The 16676-nt window shown below is 46.9% G+C and overlaps 1 protein-coding gene across 18 annotated transcripts in view; it reads left to right on the top strand.

Moving 5' to 3' along the window:
* Positions 1-16676, top strand: part of TCOF1 (treacle ribosome biogenesis factor 1) — a 52092-nt gene that overhangs the window by 33474 nt on the left and 1942 nt on the right. For 4 of the 18 annotated variants that reach the window (XM_083181531.1, XM_083181529.1, XM_083181525.1 and 1 more), the window contains 19 exons: positions 433-564; positions 693-869; positions 1560-1745; positions 1878-2039; positions 3056-3220; positions 4189-4365; positions 4474-4650; positions 6790-6948; positions 7079-7189; positions 7290-7469; positions 8927-9052; positions 9182-9361; positions 9809-9973; positions 10518-10584; positions 11105-11172; positions 11305-11473; positions 11609-12043; positions 14951-15069; positions 16214-16261. In XM_083181531.1, the coding sequence (XP_083037657.1) occupies positions 433-564; positions 693-869; positions 1560-1745; positions 1878-2039; positions 3056-3220; positions 4189-4365; positions 4474-4650; positions 6790-6948; positions 7079-7189; positions 7290-7469; positions 8927-9052; positions 9182-9361; positions 9809-9973; positions 10518-10584; positions 11105-11172; positions 11305-11473; positions 11609-12043; positions 14951-15069; positions 16214-16255 (2997 nt within the window). In that variant the 3' untranslated portion in view covers positions 16256-16261. The remainder of the gene's footprint in view (positions 1-432; positions 565-692; positions 870-1559; positions 1746-1877; positions 2040-3055; positions 3221-4188; positions 4366-4473; positions 4651-6789; positions 6949-7078; positions 7190-7289; positions 7470-8926; positions 9053-9181; positions 9362-9808; positions 9974-10517; positions 10585-11104; positions 11173-11304; positions 11474-11608; positions 12044-14950; positions 15070-16213; positions 16262-16676) is intronic. The other 14 variants (XM_083181526.1, XM_083181530.1, XM_083181533.1 and 11 more) reach the window with 14 other exon arrangements.

Genomic DNA, 16676 nt, shown 5'->3' on the forward strand with positions numbered 1-16676 from the left:
GACCACTAATATATGCAGGAGCTGTACACTAGTGCTAAAGCCACAATCTGCCCTCGACACACATCTGAATTGGGTCCTTGGTGAGGTATATGAAGCTTGAGACCTTTGGGGGAGATGTACGAAGCCCCCTAACTGCCGTATTACAGCGGTGTATGAAAGCAGCTGGTTGGTTGTCCCTTTATGTTTACTAGGACCCAACACTACCCTTCACTGTTCTCTAGAAGGTGGTGGTGGTAGCTTCTGACGGCAGCCTTCTTTTTTTATATATATTTTATCATTTATGGGCATCTTATATCGTCACTCCCCGGCCATAGTTAAAGTCCCTCCACTGCACTTTAAGTTCCATGGTGTTTTCGCGGTCCGCCAATGGACCAGGATTTATCGGTACAACAAAAATCCGTCTTTTATTTATTCCACCTCCCACTCTTGTAGCCTACAGTGGCCACCCCAAAGCCTGCATCCCCGGCTACTGTAGGGAAGGGTATAACTGCAACACCTCATCTTAGCCAAGAGAGCAGCTCAGAGGACAGCGGTTCGGACAGTGAGGAGGAACCTGTGACACCGGTACAAGATACTTTGTGTGTTAGTAAATGTTTCACCAGAGAACGTTAGTTACGTCTGTAATTCGGTCACTGTGCATTCTACAATTGGGTTACCTTTGGTTTAAAGGCATCATCTTTTCCTCTCTAAAGGCAAAAGCAGCAGCCGCCAGCATTGCGGCACAGAAGAGGAAACCACAGTCCGCTGCTAAGCCAACACCGATGACTGTTCAGTCACCGGCCAAGGCTGCTGTGGTCCCTAAACCAACCTCAGAGGAGAGCTCAGACGAAGACTCTTCAGACATTGAGGAGATGCCAACCCCAGTTCTGGTATGTCTGGTTCCATCATCTTGTATCACACGGCCATTGTGCCTGCTTATGAAACGGTCATCTAAAACCTTTTGGGAGAGCCACCAACTTGTAGCACCAACCACTGACGAGCTATGATATCCTGGGTGGGTGGGGGAGGGGTGGTGTATAATGTCTATGGATTTAGAATCCAGCTATTGCAGCTGGTCTATCGTCGATGTAACGTTAACTGTATTAGGAGAGTGATGTTGAATTCTAGGCATTAAATAGATCCTTGAAAGGTGGTTTACTAGCAATAATATCAGCAGTGCAAGCAGGTGCTATGGTCAAAGACTGTGTAGAGCAGGGGTGGCCAAACCTGTCCTCAAGATCTACCAACCGTTCATGTGTCTCAGGCAACCTGTGGATCTATAGTAGGAATGAATGCAGCAGGTTTAAAAGTGTGACAGTTAGTAATGACTACAGCTGTGCACCAGCTAGGTGATCTGGAAAACGTGGACCATTGGTAGATCTTGAGGACCGGTTTGGCCACTCCTGGTGTAGAGTCCAGCCAATACGGACACCGATACGGAGCTGGGCACTGCATCAGAGTGAGGAGCAGCCATTATTGCTGTGTTATACTGGAGACCAGCTTAAGCTCCTTGAGATTAGGTTAGTTAACAAACTGTGCGTTCTCCTGTGCCTAATCATTGGGGCTGTACTTGTATCCAGAAACCAGAGCTGCCAACCAAGCAGAAGACTGGTGCACCTGGTACATTGACATCACCTCCTTTGAAGATCACTGTAGCTAAAGTGACAGCCTCTGTGCTGCCCGCAAAGACTCAGCCCGTTGTGAAGCTGGCACCAGCGGATGACTCTAAAAGGAGCGACACAGACAGTGACGAGGAGACTGCGCAGGTGTTGGCACGTTTATGTAATCTATAATTGTAGTGTCACCTGGTAGCAGTAGCGTATCCCTTCCACAGAACTATAGTGTGCTCCCTGTACGTCTCTCAAGCTGACTTCTATTTTAAAAACGTTTGACCGCAGGTTGTGACTTCACCTCTGAGTGCAGTAAAGAGAAAAGTAACTGCCACGGTGGCAAAGACCGGCACTCCACCCGGCAGCAGAGTAGGGAAGGACACGAGCGTTTCATTGACGCAGGAGCTGTCTGCCAGTGCAAGCAAGCCTTCAGCAGTGTCTCCTATGAAGGTATATTAAGCTTCTTCTTTGTAGTAATGTAGCTGTATAAAATCAATTTTTCAAAGCTTTTTGGATCATTGATAACCAGCAACAGTTCTGCGTGTTGTTGTTTGAGCACTTGAGAGACTTCACTGCGGTTTAAATTTCTCCGTTACCAATATTAAGTTTGGCGTGTGCAGAGGAGGTGCCACCTGCAGGGAGTGTCCTCTGAAATCGCAGAGCCAGTCTTGGCAAAGTCTTTTGCCAAGGCTGTTGCATAGCGTACTCTCTGATCTAGGGAGCCAGACTGGGACCTTCCTACAAGAGTCCCATGGAACATCTCATCCTGTTCTGCTGCTGGTTGTCTCCTAATGTGAGATTGCCTCTCACTGGTAGACCGGGTTCCCTCTGTCTCCAATACCATTGATTCAGGCAGTGGGATTTATTCACCTAGTCAGCTGAGGGGACTACATGTGAATTCCATGGTTCAGACCTCAGTGCGGGGAGATGATGTACAGGTGGTGGATGTCTGTCAGAGCAACCCCAGACAAGGCTAAGGAGCCCACTACTACAGTAGATGGTGCCACCTGTGTGCTGGCTCCTCATGGGTGGAGCCACCCCCTCAGTACCACCTCCCTGCATACATCCTATGGGGAGCAGCCAGCAACAACCACTCCACCCTCACAATCTGCATTTCACTTACTACCCTGTTTTTCTATGCCTGAAGAGGATCTAATACTTTTTACAGTAGCCTTGTGCGGATCTGAGTGATGTCATGTGTGTGCCAATAGCAGTCACTCCAGGGCCAGCAGCTAGTGTTTGGGAAGGGTAGATGGCAACACTACATCTTAGTATAAAGCAGCCGAGAGGACGTAGTCTGACTGTGATAAGGAACCTGTAAGACTGGTACATGATAATCATGAAACAGCCTTTCATTGCTTTTTCCTTCCAGGTAATGGTACATGTCCCATTGCAAAACATTAATCGCATGTCTGCACAGGGCATTGAAGTGGGTAACCTTTTAAGTGTCTTGTTTCATTTATCAGAAGGTAAAAGCTTCAGCCAGCATCAGGGCGAAGAAGGGAAAACCAGCGGCGGCTGCTGCAGCTACTACTACACCAGCCAAAACACCCCTTGCAGCTAAACCACCCACAAAGGAGAGTTCCGACACTTCGTCCTCGGAGAGTGAGGAAGAGGAGGAGCCTGTTCAGGTTTGTCTGCTCCACCATCTTGTATCAAACCCATATTTGCGGGTAAATAAAAGCCCATATGAAGTGAAAAAATGATCCATTGAAAATTTGAAAACGTCGCAGCAGTTGGGAGCGGTGACATCCTGGTGGGTAATTACTAGAGGTGATTCCATCTCCTGAATGCTTGTGACAGTAGCTTCTAGCAGGACAGAGCAGAAGGTGCTGTATACACACTGCAGGGAGGAGGGAAACCCGGTATGTGGTCGATGCGTCTTCAGTGAATAGATCCACCACCATTGGTCTGCACATGAAAAGTCGACAAGGAAAAGGGGAACATTAGTTTTTCATGTGTGTTTGGTTTTTAAAAGGGTGGTTTTTCATCCTTATCCACACGGACATAGAGGAAGAATATAATTAGTGCCGAGCGTTGCGAGTGAAGCGGTACGATGTCGACAGACACAAAACAGGAAAAACTAATGTCGACCCTTTTTCATCATGTCAACACTAAGGCCTATACCCAGGAAACCCCTATTCATTTCTCACACATACCCCTTTAAGACCGCAAATGCCGGGATTGCTAGCATCCGAAAGGGGTGGGGCGGCAGCGCATCATTGAGAGGAGGCAGCGCTTGGAGTGGATGCAGGAACGGGTTGCTTGAATCAGGTTACCCGGGTCAGAGCTGTGTTCAATCTGGTTGGGACCTGGGTTGAAATGGGGGATTGCTCGACCCCGGAGTTCTGCAAGTGGCTCAGTTCAATCCAGGTCTACATGGCAATAACCCGGGTCCTGAGGTGCAGTCTGAAAGGGGTATTAAGAGTAATTTAGAGTGGTCTGGGCTTTATTTAGTGAAATCCTAATACATCGTTCCAAGGCTCTGACTATGGCTATAGCTGCGGCTATTGCAGACCGTCCCATGACAGTACTTTATTTGCTGTATTATTCCTCGTTGGATTTCAGTCCAGCATTAATGTCCAACTTCTGTCATTAGAAACTAGTGCTCCCAACAAAGCAGAGGCCCGGTGCACCTGGTACATTGACGTCTCCTAAGGACACTGCAGCCAAAGGGAAAGCCTCTGTGCCCACAAAGACTCCGCCAGCGGGGAAGCTGCCACCAGCAGATGACTCTGAGAGCAGCGACACAGACAGCGATGAGGAAACGGTCCAGGTATTGGATACGTATAACCCCGTGATGTGGTAGAAAACTGTAGGGTCCGTAGAACCGTAGACAGTGCTCCCTTTATGTTGTCTAAGTATTTACATTTGGTGACTGTAGGTTGCAACTCCAGCAACACCAAATGCAGTAAAGACAGTGGATAGAACAATTGGCAAGATAGCAAAGACCCCCACAGCAGCCAGCACCAAGGTAGAGAAGGCCACAAGCACAAATAATCTGTTTGTCGAATTCAAGCAGGAGCCTGCTGACAGCTGCCCCGTAAAGCCTCCTGTGAAGGTATTTTCACTGTATTTTATTGCTATTCCTAGTATAGAGTAACTGTCTGGTTTTGTTATGGAGGGAGCAACAGTATCACCATGTTGCTGTTGGATTGGACATCGGAAGCGTGCGCTGAAATAGCAGAGCCAGTCTGGGTATAGCATAGCTGTCTGCACATTCTAGGGACCCTGCCATAAGAGCCACTTGGAGTGATTCATGTCCAGGGATACCTGTGCCTCCCCGGCCATGTGCACTGGACAGGCCACTGACTGATTGCTACCCAAGTAACTTGGGAAGAAGGCCTTTGCTCGGTCTACGGCATAGGAGTATGTTTCCGGTACAAGGAGAATAGAATTCAGGTGGAGCTCTGTCACACCAGCCCCACCCAAGGCATAGGCAAGCATTGGGGGGACCGACTCTTGTTCTGGCTCCTCATGGGTGGTGTCATTCTTATTGCACTTCCTCCGTAGTTTTTTGACAGTTAGGCAAATCGCTGCCTATTGGAGCAGCCAGCAACTGCGTCTCCTGTCCTCTCAAATGTCTTCTCTGTGACAGATACCTGGTATAATGCCATATGAGGTGGAGGACTGGTTCCTGTCTGTAGGTCGGTCTATTTCTAGACTGGATCAAGTCTCTGGCTCAAGCCTGATATGGAGCAGAGCGGTGTCCCTGCCTGTCCCTCCCATTGCAGACTTTGGGATCATATTTTGCCGCTGCACCCTTTCTTTTTTAGTCTTTATTTTAGTTTATTTTTTTATTATTTTTTTTCCTTTTTTAAAACCGACATAGGGCCAGATGTACTAAGCTTCAAAAATTGATAAAATGAAGAGTGGTAAATCAACCAATCGGCTCCTGTCTGACTTTTTTTTCAAACAGTCTAACATGGCAGATAGGTGCTGATTGGCTGGCTAACTACCAACCATGTTACAGACTGGCCCAGAGAGAGGAAAAAAATACATACAGTATACAGCAAAATAGAACCTCGTAAACCATTTATAGTTTAGTCTAAAACATTCATGGTATTCCCGATACGTCCACTTATCTTCTAGTTTCAGACCCAACAGTAGATACAACAGTGTTCTCCCAGTTGGGAGTTTTGCAGGGTATCGCTCGTATGTTCAAACCTTGGCTTACGTCCTATGATAGTTCAAAGTTGCCGTTTTTTATCGCACTACCTTTGAAATAAACAATTCACCCACCTTCTAGTATTCCCCCCCCCCCCCCCCCCCCCTGTTAAATTCAGTCTATCATCGATATAGTCAACTTGACTATGTTTGTTGTTGGATTGAGCACTTGAGAGACTTCACTGAATTTTAAATTTCTCCCTGACCAATATTAAGTTTGGCATGTGCAGAGGTGGTGCCACCTGCAGGGAGCGTCCTCTGAAATGGCAGAGCCAGTCTTGGCAAAGTATTTTGCCCAGGCTGTTGCGTAGCATACTCACTGATCTAGGGAGCCAGACTGGGACCTTCCTACAAGAGTCCCATGGAACATCTCATCCCGTTCTGCTGCTGGTTTTCTCCCAATGTGAGATTGCCTCACACTGGTAGACCGGGATCCCTCTGTCTCCAACACCATTGATTCAGGCAGTGGGATTGTGTATTCACCTAGTCAGCTGAGGAGACTACATTTGAAGTCCCTGGTTCAGACCTCAGCACTGGGGCCTGAGAGTGCATTGTTCTCAGTGTGGGGAGATGGTGTTCAGCTGGTGGATGTCTGTCGCAGCACCCCCAGTCAAGGCTAAGGGAGCCCACTACTACAGTAGATGGTGCCACCTGTGTGCTGGCTCCTCATGGGTGGGGCCATCCTCTCAGTACCACCTCCCTGCATACATCCTATGGGGAGCATAGCTACCCCTTCTTTCTATGCCTGAAGAATATCACAGTTGCCTTGTACCAATCTGAATGATGTCCTGTGTGCGCCAACAGCGGTGACTCCAGGACCAGCAGCTAGTGTTTGGGAAGGGTAGATGGCAGCAAAGCAGCTGAGAGGACAGTAGTCTCTGGCTGTGATAAGGAACCTGTAAGACTGGTACAGGATAATCATGGAACAGCCTTTAATTGCTTTTTCCTTCCAGACTAATGGTACACGTCCCATTACTGTGCACAGGGCACTAAAGTGGGTAGCATTTACTTAAGTGTCTTATTTCCTTATCAGAAGGTAAATGCTTCAGCCAGCGTCGGGTCAAAGAAGGGAAAACTAGCGGCGGCTGCTGCAGCTACTGCTACACCAGCCAAAACACCCCTTGCGGCTAAACCACAGATAAAGAGTTCCAACACCTCGTCCTCTGAGAGTGAGGAGGAGGAGCCTGTTCAGGTATGTCTGCTCCACCATCCTGTATCAAATAGGTGCGGCTATTGCAGACCGTCACATGACAGTACTTTATTTGCTGTATTATTCCTCGTTGGATTTCAGTCCAGCATTAAAGTCCAACTTCTGTCATTAGAAACTAGTGCTCCCAGCAAAGCAGAGGCCCGGTGCACCTGGTACATTGATGTCACCTAAGGACACTGCAGCCAAAGGGAAAGCCTCTGTGCCCACAAAGACTCCGGTCCAGGTATTGGATACGTATAACCCCGTGATGTGGTAGAAAACTGTAGGGACCGTAGACAGTGCTCCCTTTATGTTGTCTAAGTATTTACATTTGGTGACTGTAGGTTGCAACTCCAGCAACACCAAGTGCAGTAAAGACAATGGCTAGAACAGTAATTGGCAAGATAGCAAAGACCCCCACAGCAGCCAGCACCAAGGTAGAGAAGGCTACAAGCACAAATAATCCGCTTGTCAAATTCAAGCAGGAGCCTGCTGACATCTGCCTCGAAAAGCCTCCTGTGAAGGTATTTCCACTGTATTTTTATTGCTATTCCTAGTATAGAGTAACTGTCTGGTTTTGTTAGGGAGGGAGCAACAGTATCACCATTTTGCTGTTGGATTGGAGATCGGAAGCGTGCGCTGAAATAGCAGAGCCAGTCTGGGTATAGCATAGCTGTCTGCACGTACTAGGGACCCTGCCAAAAGAGCTTTTTGGAGCGATTCATGTCCGGGGATACATGTGCCTTTCCGGCCACCCGTAATGGGCTATGCTATACTCAGACTCGGCTGAGCTAGTCTGACAGCCACCTGGTCATGGTGTACACTCACAAAACCCATAGGTCCAGTATGCTTGTATACAGCGACGTCTTGCGCTCCCTTATGGCTACATCTGTTGCTGGAATTTAGATTTAAAATGATCTCAATGTAGAAAATAAAATGCCTGGTAATCATCAGACTCTTTGCTCGGCTGAGGTTTAGATGTATGAAACCTTAAACTATGACAAAAAGGGAGCTGCGCAGTGACTAGTTTTAGTAAGTGACAATTTCATTAAGAGAAAAATGATGGTGCTCTACACTGCACACACTGGGTAAGAGTGGTACTGCAGTAGCTGTTCTATCATTGGTTTTTGGAAATCATTCATATGTCCTCGCTCCTCCTTCACCTACTTTCATGAGTAATAATATAGGCAAGTGTTTTCTTTGAGTGCCTCTAAATCCCCCCCCCCCCCCCCACAATGAGTTCCTCTGCCTCCGTAGGTGCACTCATCACCTCCCACCACCTATGCACACTTCCTCAACAAGCATGCCTCTGCCTCCCCTTATGTCCCTATCCTCTCCCACTGTGTGCCTCCTGTCTGACCAATGGTGCCTCTGCAATATGTACCACAGGCTCTTGCATCTTGATCTATGTGCGAGTGCTAGCAGAGTCAGAACTGTGAAATTCAGAGGGTGTTCTGGGAGTGGCTAAGCAGATGCGGCCTGTCACTCTAAGCGGCTGCATCCAAGACCCACATACTGCCATCCAGTGGTTAAGATGCCGGAGTCCTCTCTTCCTGCAACCAAGCTACCCATGCCCATATGCATTGCCAAAGCACCAGTGCGTCAGGCTGCAGCTGAAGGCTCCAGCGATTATTCAGGCAGTGAGGAAGATCCTGCAGAGAAGGTGCTGCTCGTTCTAGGGAATCCTGTTGGCACTAATGGGTGTACAGAGTTAGATATCCAGCACAAGCCAAGTCCCCGACCTAGACCTTGGGAGAAGGTCCTGGGTTCCTCCCAAGTGCACTGCTCCTGAGCAGCCTCTATAACCCCGTGGTAACCAAGTCCCACAGATCGGAGGACCGTTATTTGTAACTGCTAAATCTCCCTTACACCTACCACATATTCTACAGTGGTTTTTGTTGTATTACTGTATGTGTTCTGCATACTCAAATTAATTTATTGTCTTGTATTGACTTTTTTTTTTCTCTTTTTTTAATTGTAGCATACAGTGGTCACCCCAAAGCCAGCCGCTGCGTCTAGCGTCGGGAAAGGTATAACCGCAACCACTTATCTCAGCGAGGAGAGCAGCTGGACGGGTCTGGACTCCTCGGACAGTGAAGAGGAACTTGTAAGACCAGTACAAGAGCTTTCTATTTTCATTTTATTTGTTAATGTCCCACCACAACACAATTCTGACACTGTGCTTAGGACACTGTACTGGAAAACAATGAAAGAGTCTTTTTACTTTTCTTATCAGAAGGTAAAAGTAGCAGCCAGCATTGTGGCACAAAAGGGGAAACCGCCATCAGCTGCTAAGCCAACACCGATGACCGCTCCGTCTCCAGCGAAGACTCCTGTTGTGGCTAAACCACCACCAGCAGAGGAGAGCTCCGATGCCTCCTCTTCAGACAGCGATGAAGAGGCCGTACCTGTTCAGGTACGTCATTTTCCTGGTTACTAAAAGCACATGTGAAAATACTTCTGCACACATTTTAAGGGGGGGGGGGGTTGTCCTTTTAGATTAATAAATAAGGTCTTGGGTGTGGACAGCTTGTATGGTCCTAAATAATGAGCAAGTAATAAAAGATAGAGAGAAGCACCAAATCGACTCTGGTGGGTAATTCATGCATGGGATTCCCACTGCTTATAGCAAAGAGGCCTCTGGGAGCGCAGGCCAGTAGGTGCTGTATACAGAGGCTATAGGGGGCGGGCACACATTGCAGCATCCAAACCTCAGTACAGTCTCCTCTAATCTAGAGCTTGGTAGGGATGGAAATGATCTGCTCCACACTGGTGTCTGTAAACTCTCGTCCGTGGTAGCCATGAAATGCAATGTTCATTCAGAGGAAGTCGATTGCCAACGCAAATGTGTTTCTTAAAGCAGACGCCAACTTTGCCCCAGAAAACCAGAAGTCCGGTGAAGGTACTGAGGAAAAAGCAGCAGAAGAGTGCGGCTAGTTCTGCTCCAGCTACTTCTCAGCCACAGGCTAAGGACAGTGACTCATCGGACTCCGAGTCATCGGACAGTGAGGATGCCCCAGAAGTACAGGTGAGGAGCTTGGCTCTACCGCTCATTACATTAAGGGGTGTCTGGGATATTTATACTGCAGAGTGTGTGTGTGTGTGTGTGTTCGAAGTGCCACCTTAACAGTGACAGATATCCGAATAAGTATCAACTGTCACGTAGGTAGAACCAGTTGATTCTGATTCGGCTCGTAAATAAACGTGTCCGGAGTCCGTCTTCAGAAAGTTAACAGACTGCATTCCTAATTCAGCCACTTGGGGACACTGCTACTCCTAGGCTGTAGAGGGCGCTGGTGCGGAAGTAGCAGTTACTCCCCTATACACCCCTCCACCGATAGGACATTGGTGCCCATGGAAGTAGGACTTGCGTCAGTTATCAGGCTTGTGTGTGTTGTACTATAACCTCTGCTGGGGGCATTTAATGGCTCCTGGGCAACGTGGTGACAGTGACTGGGACACCAAGTGCAGGAGGCTGGATATCTGCAGAAGCCATTTCTCTAGGACAGGCTGAATGGATCTGGGGATGCTTGGGCTGGTTAAATCCTCCTTAACTTTTTTTTTTGTTGCAGAGCAAATTGCCCAGCGCCGAAGTACTGAAGTCTGCTGTGAAGCGTGCCCGTAAACTGCCAGCAGTAGGTAAAGAAATTGTTCGCATTACCTGATTGTCTGAGAAAACAATTCCTGATGATTGAACTTGATCTATTGTAATTCTTAAGAAAGCAAACACGACATGCTTGTATGCATCCCTTAGACCAGGCATTCCCAACCACGGTCCTCAAGGCACACCAACAGTGCAGGTTTTAGTGATATCCAGGCTTCAGCACAGATGGTTTAATCAGAATCACTCGGGTACTAATTAAGTCACCTGTGCTCAAGCCTGGATATAACAAAAACCTGCACTGTTGGTGTGCCTTGAGGACCGTGGTTGGGAATGCCTGCCTTAGACACCCATTCACACTGCAGTTTGAGGGTCCAGCTCATGTGCACTCTAATGGTTAGCCTGGCCTCTGTGTGCTGCAAGCCACACCCCCTCTGTAGGCTGGTCACTCCCCTAAGCGTGGGACACAACCGCTGAGTACCCCGGACTGGAGCCAGTAATTTTGTTTCACTTTTGTGGTCAATGTGAAATAATTTATTGATCTTATATTCTGCATAGGAGTAGCTCCACCCCAAACCCCAACAAAAGCGGCGGGCAAGAGTGGCAGCGAGTTGGAGAATTCTCAGGTATTCTGTGCACTTCAGTTAATTTAAGCTTTGGTTCTCTCATTAATTGGTGCCACTTGTCTCTTACAGAAACAGGTTCTTAGTGCATGTAGGTCATTTTGGACTAATGTTGTTCTGTTCTTGTCACTTAAGCTTCTCTTTGAGCCAGCCCCTTTAAAAGCCACCCCAAAGAAACGGAAAACCGCCTCACAAGTAGAAGACCAATCTGCTTCAGTTGCTGAGAAACCAGGGAAGGCAAAGAAACCGAAGACAGAGTCCAAAAAGCATGTCCAGCCGATCACTGCACCTATCCCGGCTCCCGGTATGATTCGACACCGAATAATATTGAGGCACCCAATATGTTACACTGTAACTTGTCGCTCAGTGTTGGTGTTCTCCATATGTTTTATGTCATTGTTGCACACATTATGTGTTATGTATATGCGTTCTTCTGCAGGAATGCTGGAATCTGAAGAAGAGACAGTCTTGGCTCTTTTGGAAGGGAGGAACCCAAAGAAGAACAAGAGCGGGAAAAAGTTATCGAAGAAGAAAACTGGTGACGTTCCACCAGCTGAAGCAACAATCCCAGAACAGGCTAATAGCATGGGTCTGACCCCCTCTGTGTGGGTCCCTGACACCCCAAACTCTGTCGATCAGGGAGTCTTGAGGTCCCCTTCTGCGCCAAAAACTGCCCAGCCACCTGCAGAAAATGGGAAAAGTGGCAAGAAGCGTAAGATCACCCCTGAGAATGACCTGGCCAAGCAGGAGGCAAAACTCGCCAAGAAGGCGAAAAAGAAGAAACGGGAGGCTGGCGTGGAGGAGGAGGCTGTCACCCCAAAATCCAAATCCTTAAAGAAGGACAAGAAAAAATCTGATAAGAAAGCAAAGAAAAGTAAGTGATTGGGCGTTATGTTGGAGACCCAGGTAATGATAGCAGTGGGGTCCCAGTGTTCTCATAGGTATCCTATATAATTGGGTGCTGGACGGGACTGTTAAAATATCGACGCACGGGTTCCCGGCGGCCACCAGCTATTTTCCCTCGTGGGGGTCCACGACCCCCATAGAGGGAGAATAGAGTAGGTGGCGAGTGTAGCGAGTCACTGCACCCGCAACAGGCTTTGTTGCACTCGCAATGCCGTCTGAGTCCGGCTAGTCGGGATCCCGACGTCGGGCTAAGGACTGTCAGGATCCCGACTGTACCACACCCGTATAATTATCCCTCCCTGTTATCTGTGATGTCTTCAGTGACCGCTCTATATATTTGTCTAATTGATATTCTAATAATTGTATACTTAGGTTTTCATTAACACCCATGGTTGTTCATGTTTTAAGAAGTCTGCTTGCAAACCTTATTTGGAGAAATGGACCAGAGGCAATGATGAGCTGTTCACACAGTTGTCCGATGATCTCGGAAAAATGTGGATATATAAACAAATAAAGATATATATCAGAAATGGATTCCGTGTAAATGACAGAATAAGGGTTCATTCAAAGGATGGGTCACTAACAACGTACCCTCACTCACGATTGAAAAGGAAGTATGTGCATATAAAGGTATCTTTGAAAACCTATTAGGGGTTCACCACAGGTGCAGCATCAGCAAATCGATGATGCGTACCATACTCGCAATATTGGCCTTATACCCCAATCTGCAGCCGTAAACAGGGGGTAAATCCCAGCAACAACAAACAGCAAGCACGCTCCTCTCCTGCCAACGCATTTCGACAGGACAACCTGTCTTCTTCAAGGCAGGAGAGGATCGTGCTTGCTGTTTGTTGTTGCTGGGATTTACCACCTGTTTACGGCTGCAGATTGGGGTATAAGGCCAATATCCCAATCACAAGGTACCGGACTTTTTTCATCGTATATATCCCAACTTATGTGTGCAATCCTGTTTTGAATAAAACTTTCAACACTAAAAGAGGGATCTCTGTCATTATATTGTATATATCTGGATGGGAGGAGTTAACCCCCAGGACAGGAGATCCCCCTAAAGATACCGAGATACTTTTATAATCACACACATACTTGCGAGTATGGTATGCATCAACGATTTGCTGAAGCTGCATCTGTGGTGAACCCCTAATAGGTTTTCAAAGATACCTTTATATGCACATACTTCCTTTTCAATTGTGAGTGAGGGTACGCTGCTAGTGACCCATCCTTTGAATGAACCCTTATTCTGTCATTTATACGGAATCCATTTCTGATATATATCTTTATTTGTTTATATATCCACATTCTTCCGAGATCATCGGACAACTGTGTGAACAGCTCACCATCGCCTCTGGTGCATTTCTCCAAACAAATCGTACCTACATAGGGTTGAGTGGTGACCCTTCTTTTGTGGACTTGGCTGAAGATTTGTGTTTTGTGCCTTTTTACCTTTGTGCTTTTGCCTTTTTAATTGGTGAATTTGTTGTAATTGGGAACTTGTGGATAATGTAGACCGGTAGGAGAAATCCAGTCCTGATCTGGCAGTCAACTGGGATTTGTAGGCGGGCTATGTGTGACCCGCTGACTCCTATGGCTCTCTGGCCTTGGTCACAGGTGGTGCAGCCCTTTACGCAATTGGCTAGCTGTCATAAGAAGCTTTTCTACAGGAATGACCCAGCCCTTAGTTCTGCCTGGTTGGACATAATGTCTGAAATCCTGTAATATGACGATATTTCCGGGCTGTTCTCATATATATGCAGCATTTTAGTGAACGTCCTCTTCACGCAGGAATATTAATGGGCACTACAGTCTGGAAGTGGTCCTTCCTCAGATTGAGGCAGAAGTATTTTGTTATGCTCTGTCTGTTCAATGCCTGAAATCCAAAGAGCATCGGCCCAGAAAGAAGGACTTTTAGACAAGTGTCTGGTCACAAAAAGTGGTGTTTGGCACACAGGGAATGCGGGGGATGGGGCAGCAAGCGAAGTAAGTTGGGTGAAATGCTGGTTTGCAGGATCCTGTATTTAAAAGAAGAAACTGGAGGGTTGTGGGTTGTAGGTGTTTGGGGCAGATGTGTCTGGAGGGATGTAGCTAGCGTTCCCTACAGGCTGGAAGGGACTCTCGCAACAGTAGATGTTCTTGCAGTGGTGGGACTTGAACAATGGCTTCCAGAGCTGTGGATGAGTCCATTCTCCAGCATTCTCTTCTGCATGCATGCCTGTTCTGCTGTCGTAAAACCTGTGGGTGCGAGTTACCTAGTTTTCCTTACTAAAGATACTCCATTCTCCCCGATCGGTTGGTCCATCTGCTGGTTGGTCCCTCTGCTGATGTAGGGAAGGACAGATCGTTCTGGAGGCCTCCCAACACTATGCCAAGGTTTCCACCTTTTTAAAGGGAGTTATGTTCCTCGGCTGACTTGTCAATCAGCTCTAGGGCAGCATCAAAACCAACTTTAGGCAAATGATTCGAGCATTCTGCGGGTGTATTTCCTGATCCCGTATCGCTCAACAGATCCTGGGAGAGTGCCTTCTGGGCAGTGGGGCACGTTTCCTGCGCCAGGCAGCGTCCTAGTCCTCTGACCAGTCATTTTCATTTGGTCTCTTTCAAGGATGCCAGCTTTGGGCTCGGTTTGCGTTCAGCTTGTGTACAACCTCCGCTAGGGCAGGCTTTTCCAGCGCCCCAATGCCCCAGGATGATTTTTTTTATTTGAGCTTTTTTGTTTTTATATATATATTTTGGTTGTATAAAAGTCAATTTATAGCTTCAGAGATTGGAATGTTTTCCTGTTTTAAAGGAATTTGCCTACTATTGAGCTTAAAATGCCACCTCTCCTCATTGCCATTGCCTGCTTTGTGTACGTCCGCAGAAAAAGACTCAAAAGAAAAGAAACCTAAGAAGGAAAAGAAAGTAACACCAAGTGTAACTGGGCCAGTTGGGGAGTCCACGGATTCCGGAATCAGCCTACTGTCAAAACCTAAGAAAAAGGTGACCACCGCCATTGTACCCAAATTATCAGCATTGCATCTGCTTTACAAAGGCCTGCGCAGTCCATTTCCACCCTAAGATTTGTTCATTACTACAGTGTAATGAAATTTGGGCAAAGAACCTACTGAATGAGAGCATGTTCGATCATCAGCCAAAACATTCTTGAATGCCAAGCGACTTGAACGTCTTGATTTTCTTGCGTTCCAATTAGGCAGTCGATAGCATGGCAGTCCTGATGGGATGCACTTAGATATAAATGCTACTAGAGGTTGTGTGGGGGTTGCTGAATATGATAGGCTTGCCTGAAGAGGTGAGTTTTTCAGGGAACGCTTGAAAGTTTGGAGGCTTGAGGAGAGTCTTGGTGTGCATGGAAGGGCATTCCATAAGGTGGGTGTTGCCCGACAAAAATCGTGTACGTAAAAATTTAATAAAAAACGTTTTGAAAGAAAAATCGTGTACGTGGGAGCAAGTAATGAGTGTGGATGAGAGACGGACATCTTGATGAAAATTATGATGATAAATTCCGAACATGTAACTTTTTGAAGAATCTTTTTCAGAAGCAAAGTTGGTTCTGAAATGTATTTATTAACAGTTTCTTGTATAGCGCACACATTCCGCAGCGCTTTATATTTGAACATTCACATCAGTCCCTGCCCCAGTGGAGCTTACACTCTATGGGGCAGATGTATTAAGCCTTAACAAGAGATAAATTTATAAAGGTGACAAAGAGAAATAAACGTCCAGCCAATCAGCTCCTTACTGACTTTTTTCAAACACAGCCTGTAACATGGATGTTAGCAGATGATTGGCTGGACGTTTATCTCTCCTTATCACTCTTGCATTTATCGCTTGTTAAGAGCTTAATACATCTGCCCCTATATTCCTTATCACATGTACACACACAGGCATCCTAGGGTTCATTTTGTTAGGAGCCAAATAACCTACCAGTATATTTTTGGATTGAAACGGGAGTACCCACAAGTACGGGGAGAATATACATACTCCGCACAGTTAGGGCCATAGTGGGAATAGAACCCATGACCTCAGCGCTCTGAGGCAGTAATACTAACTATTACACTGTCCGCACTGCCCCATACCATCCGCACTGCACTGAAATGTAATCTCTCTTCCTTTTCATTTCCAGAAGAAGGTTAAGGCTGACAAAGATTCATTGGAGAACTCATAAAGACTGGTAATATGCTGTTTCCCCTTATGTCAATCCATTCCTGTCCTATAACACTTTTTTTAAGGTTTTTTAGCATAAATTCTGGCCCAAAAATATGTTCTTACCTACCACGGTCAGGTAACCTCATCAGGTTGGTCCCTTACGTTCAGCAGGTTTAAAGCTGCCCATACACAGTCCGTTTAACGGATCCGTTCAGGACTTAAATAGTACGCATCGCATCGCATGCCTTGTGCATGCAATGCGATCTGATGTGATGTGTAGCTAGTACAAAAAGTATGTGCAGCACATACTTATTGTACCGAACTATGTGATGCGCGGGAGCGTGCGTCGCATAGTACAGAACGGAGCTGGCAAAAACGGAGCGTCTATGGGCTCCTTTAGTCCAGAACACGGGACACCCCATACCAGCACAACCCACCCC

Source organism: Crinia signifera, chromosome 4 (assembly GCF_055691185.1).
Source record: "Crinia signifera chromosome 4, ASM5569118v1, whole genome shotgun sequence".
Classification (NCBI taxonomy): Eukaryota; Metazoa; Chordata; class Amphibia; order Anura; family Myobatrachidae; genus Crinia; species Crinia signifera.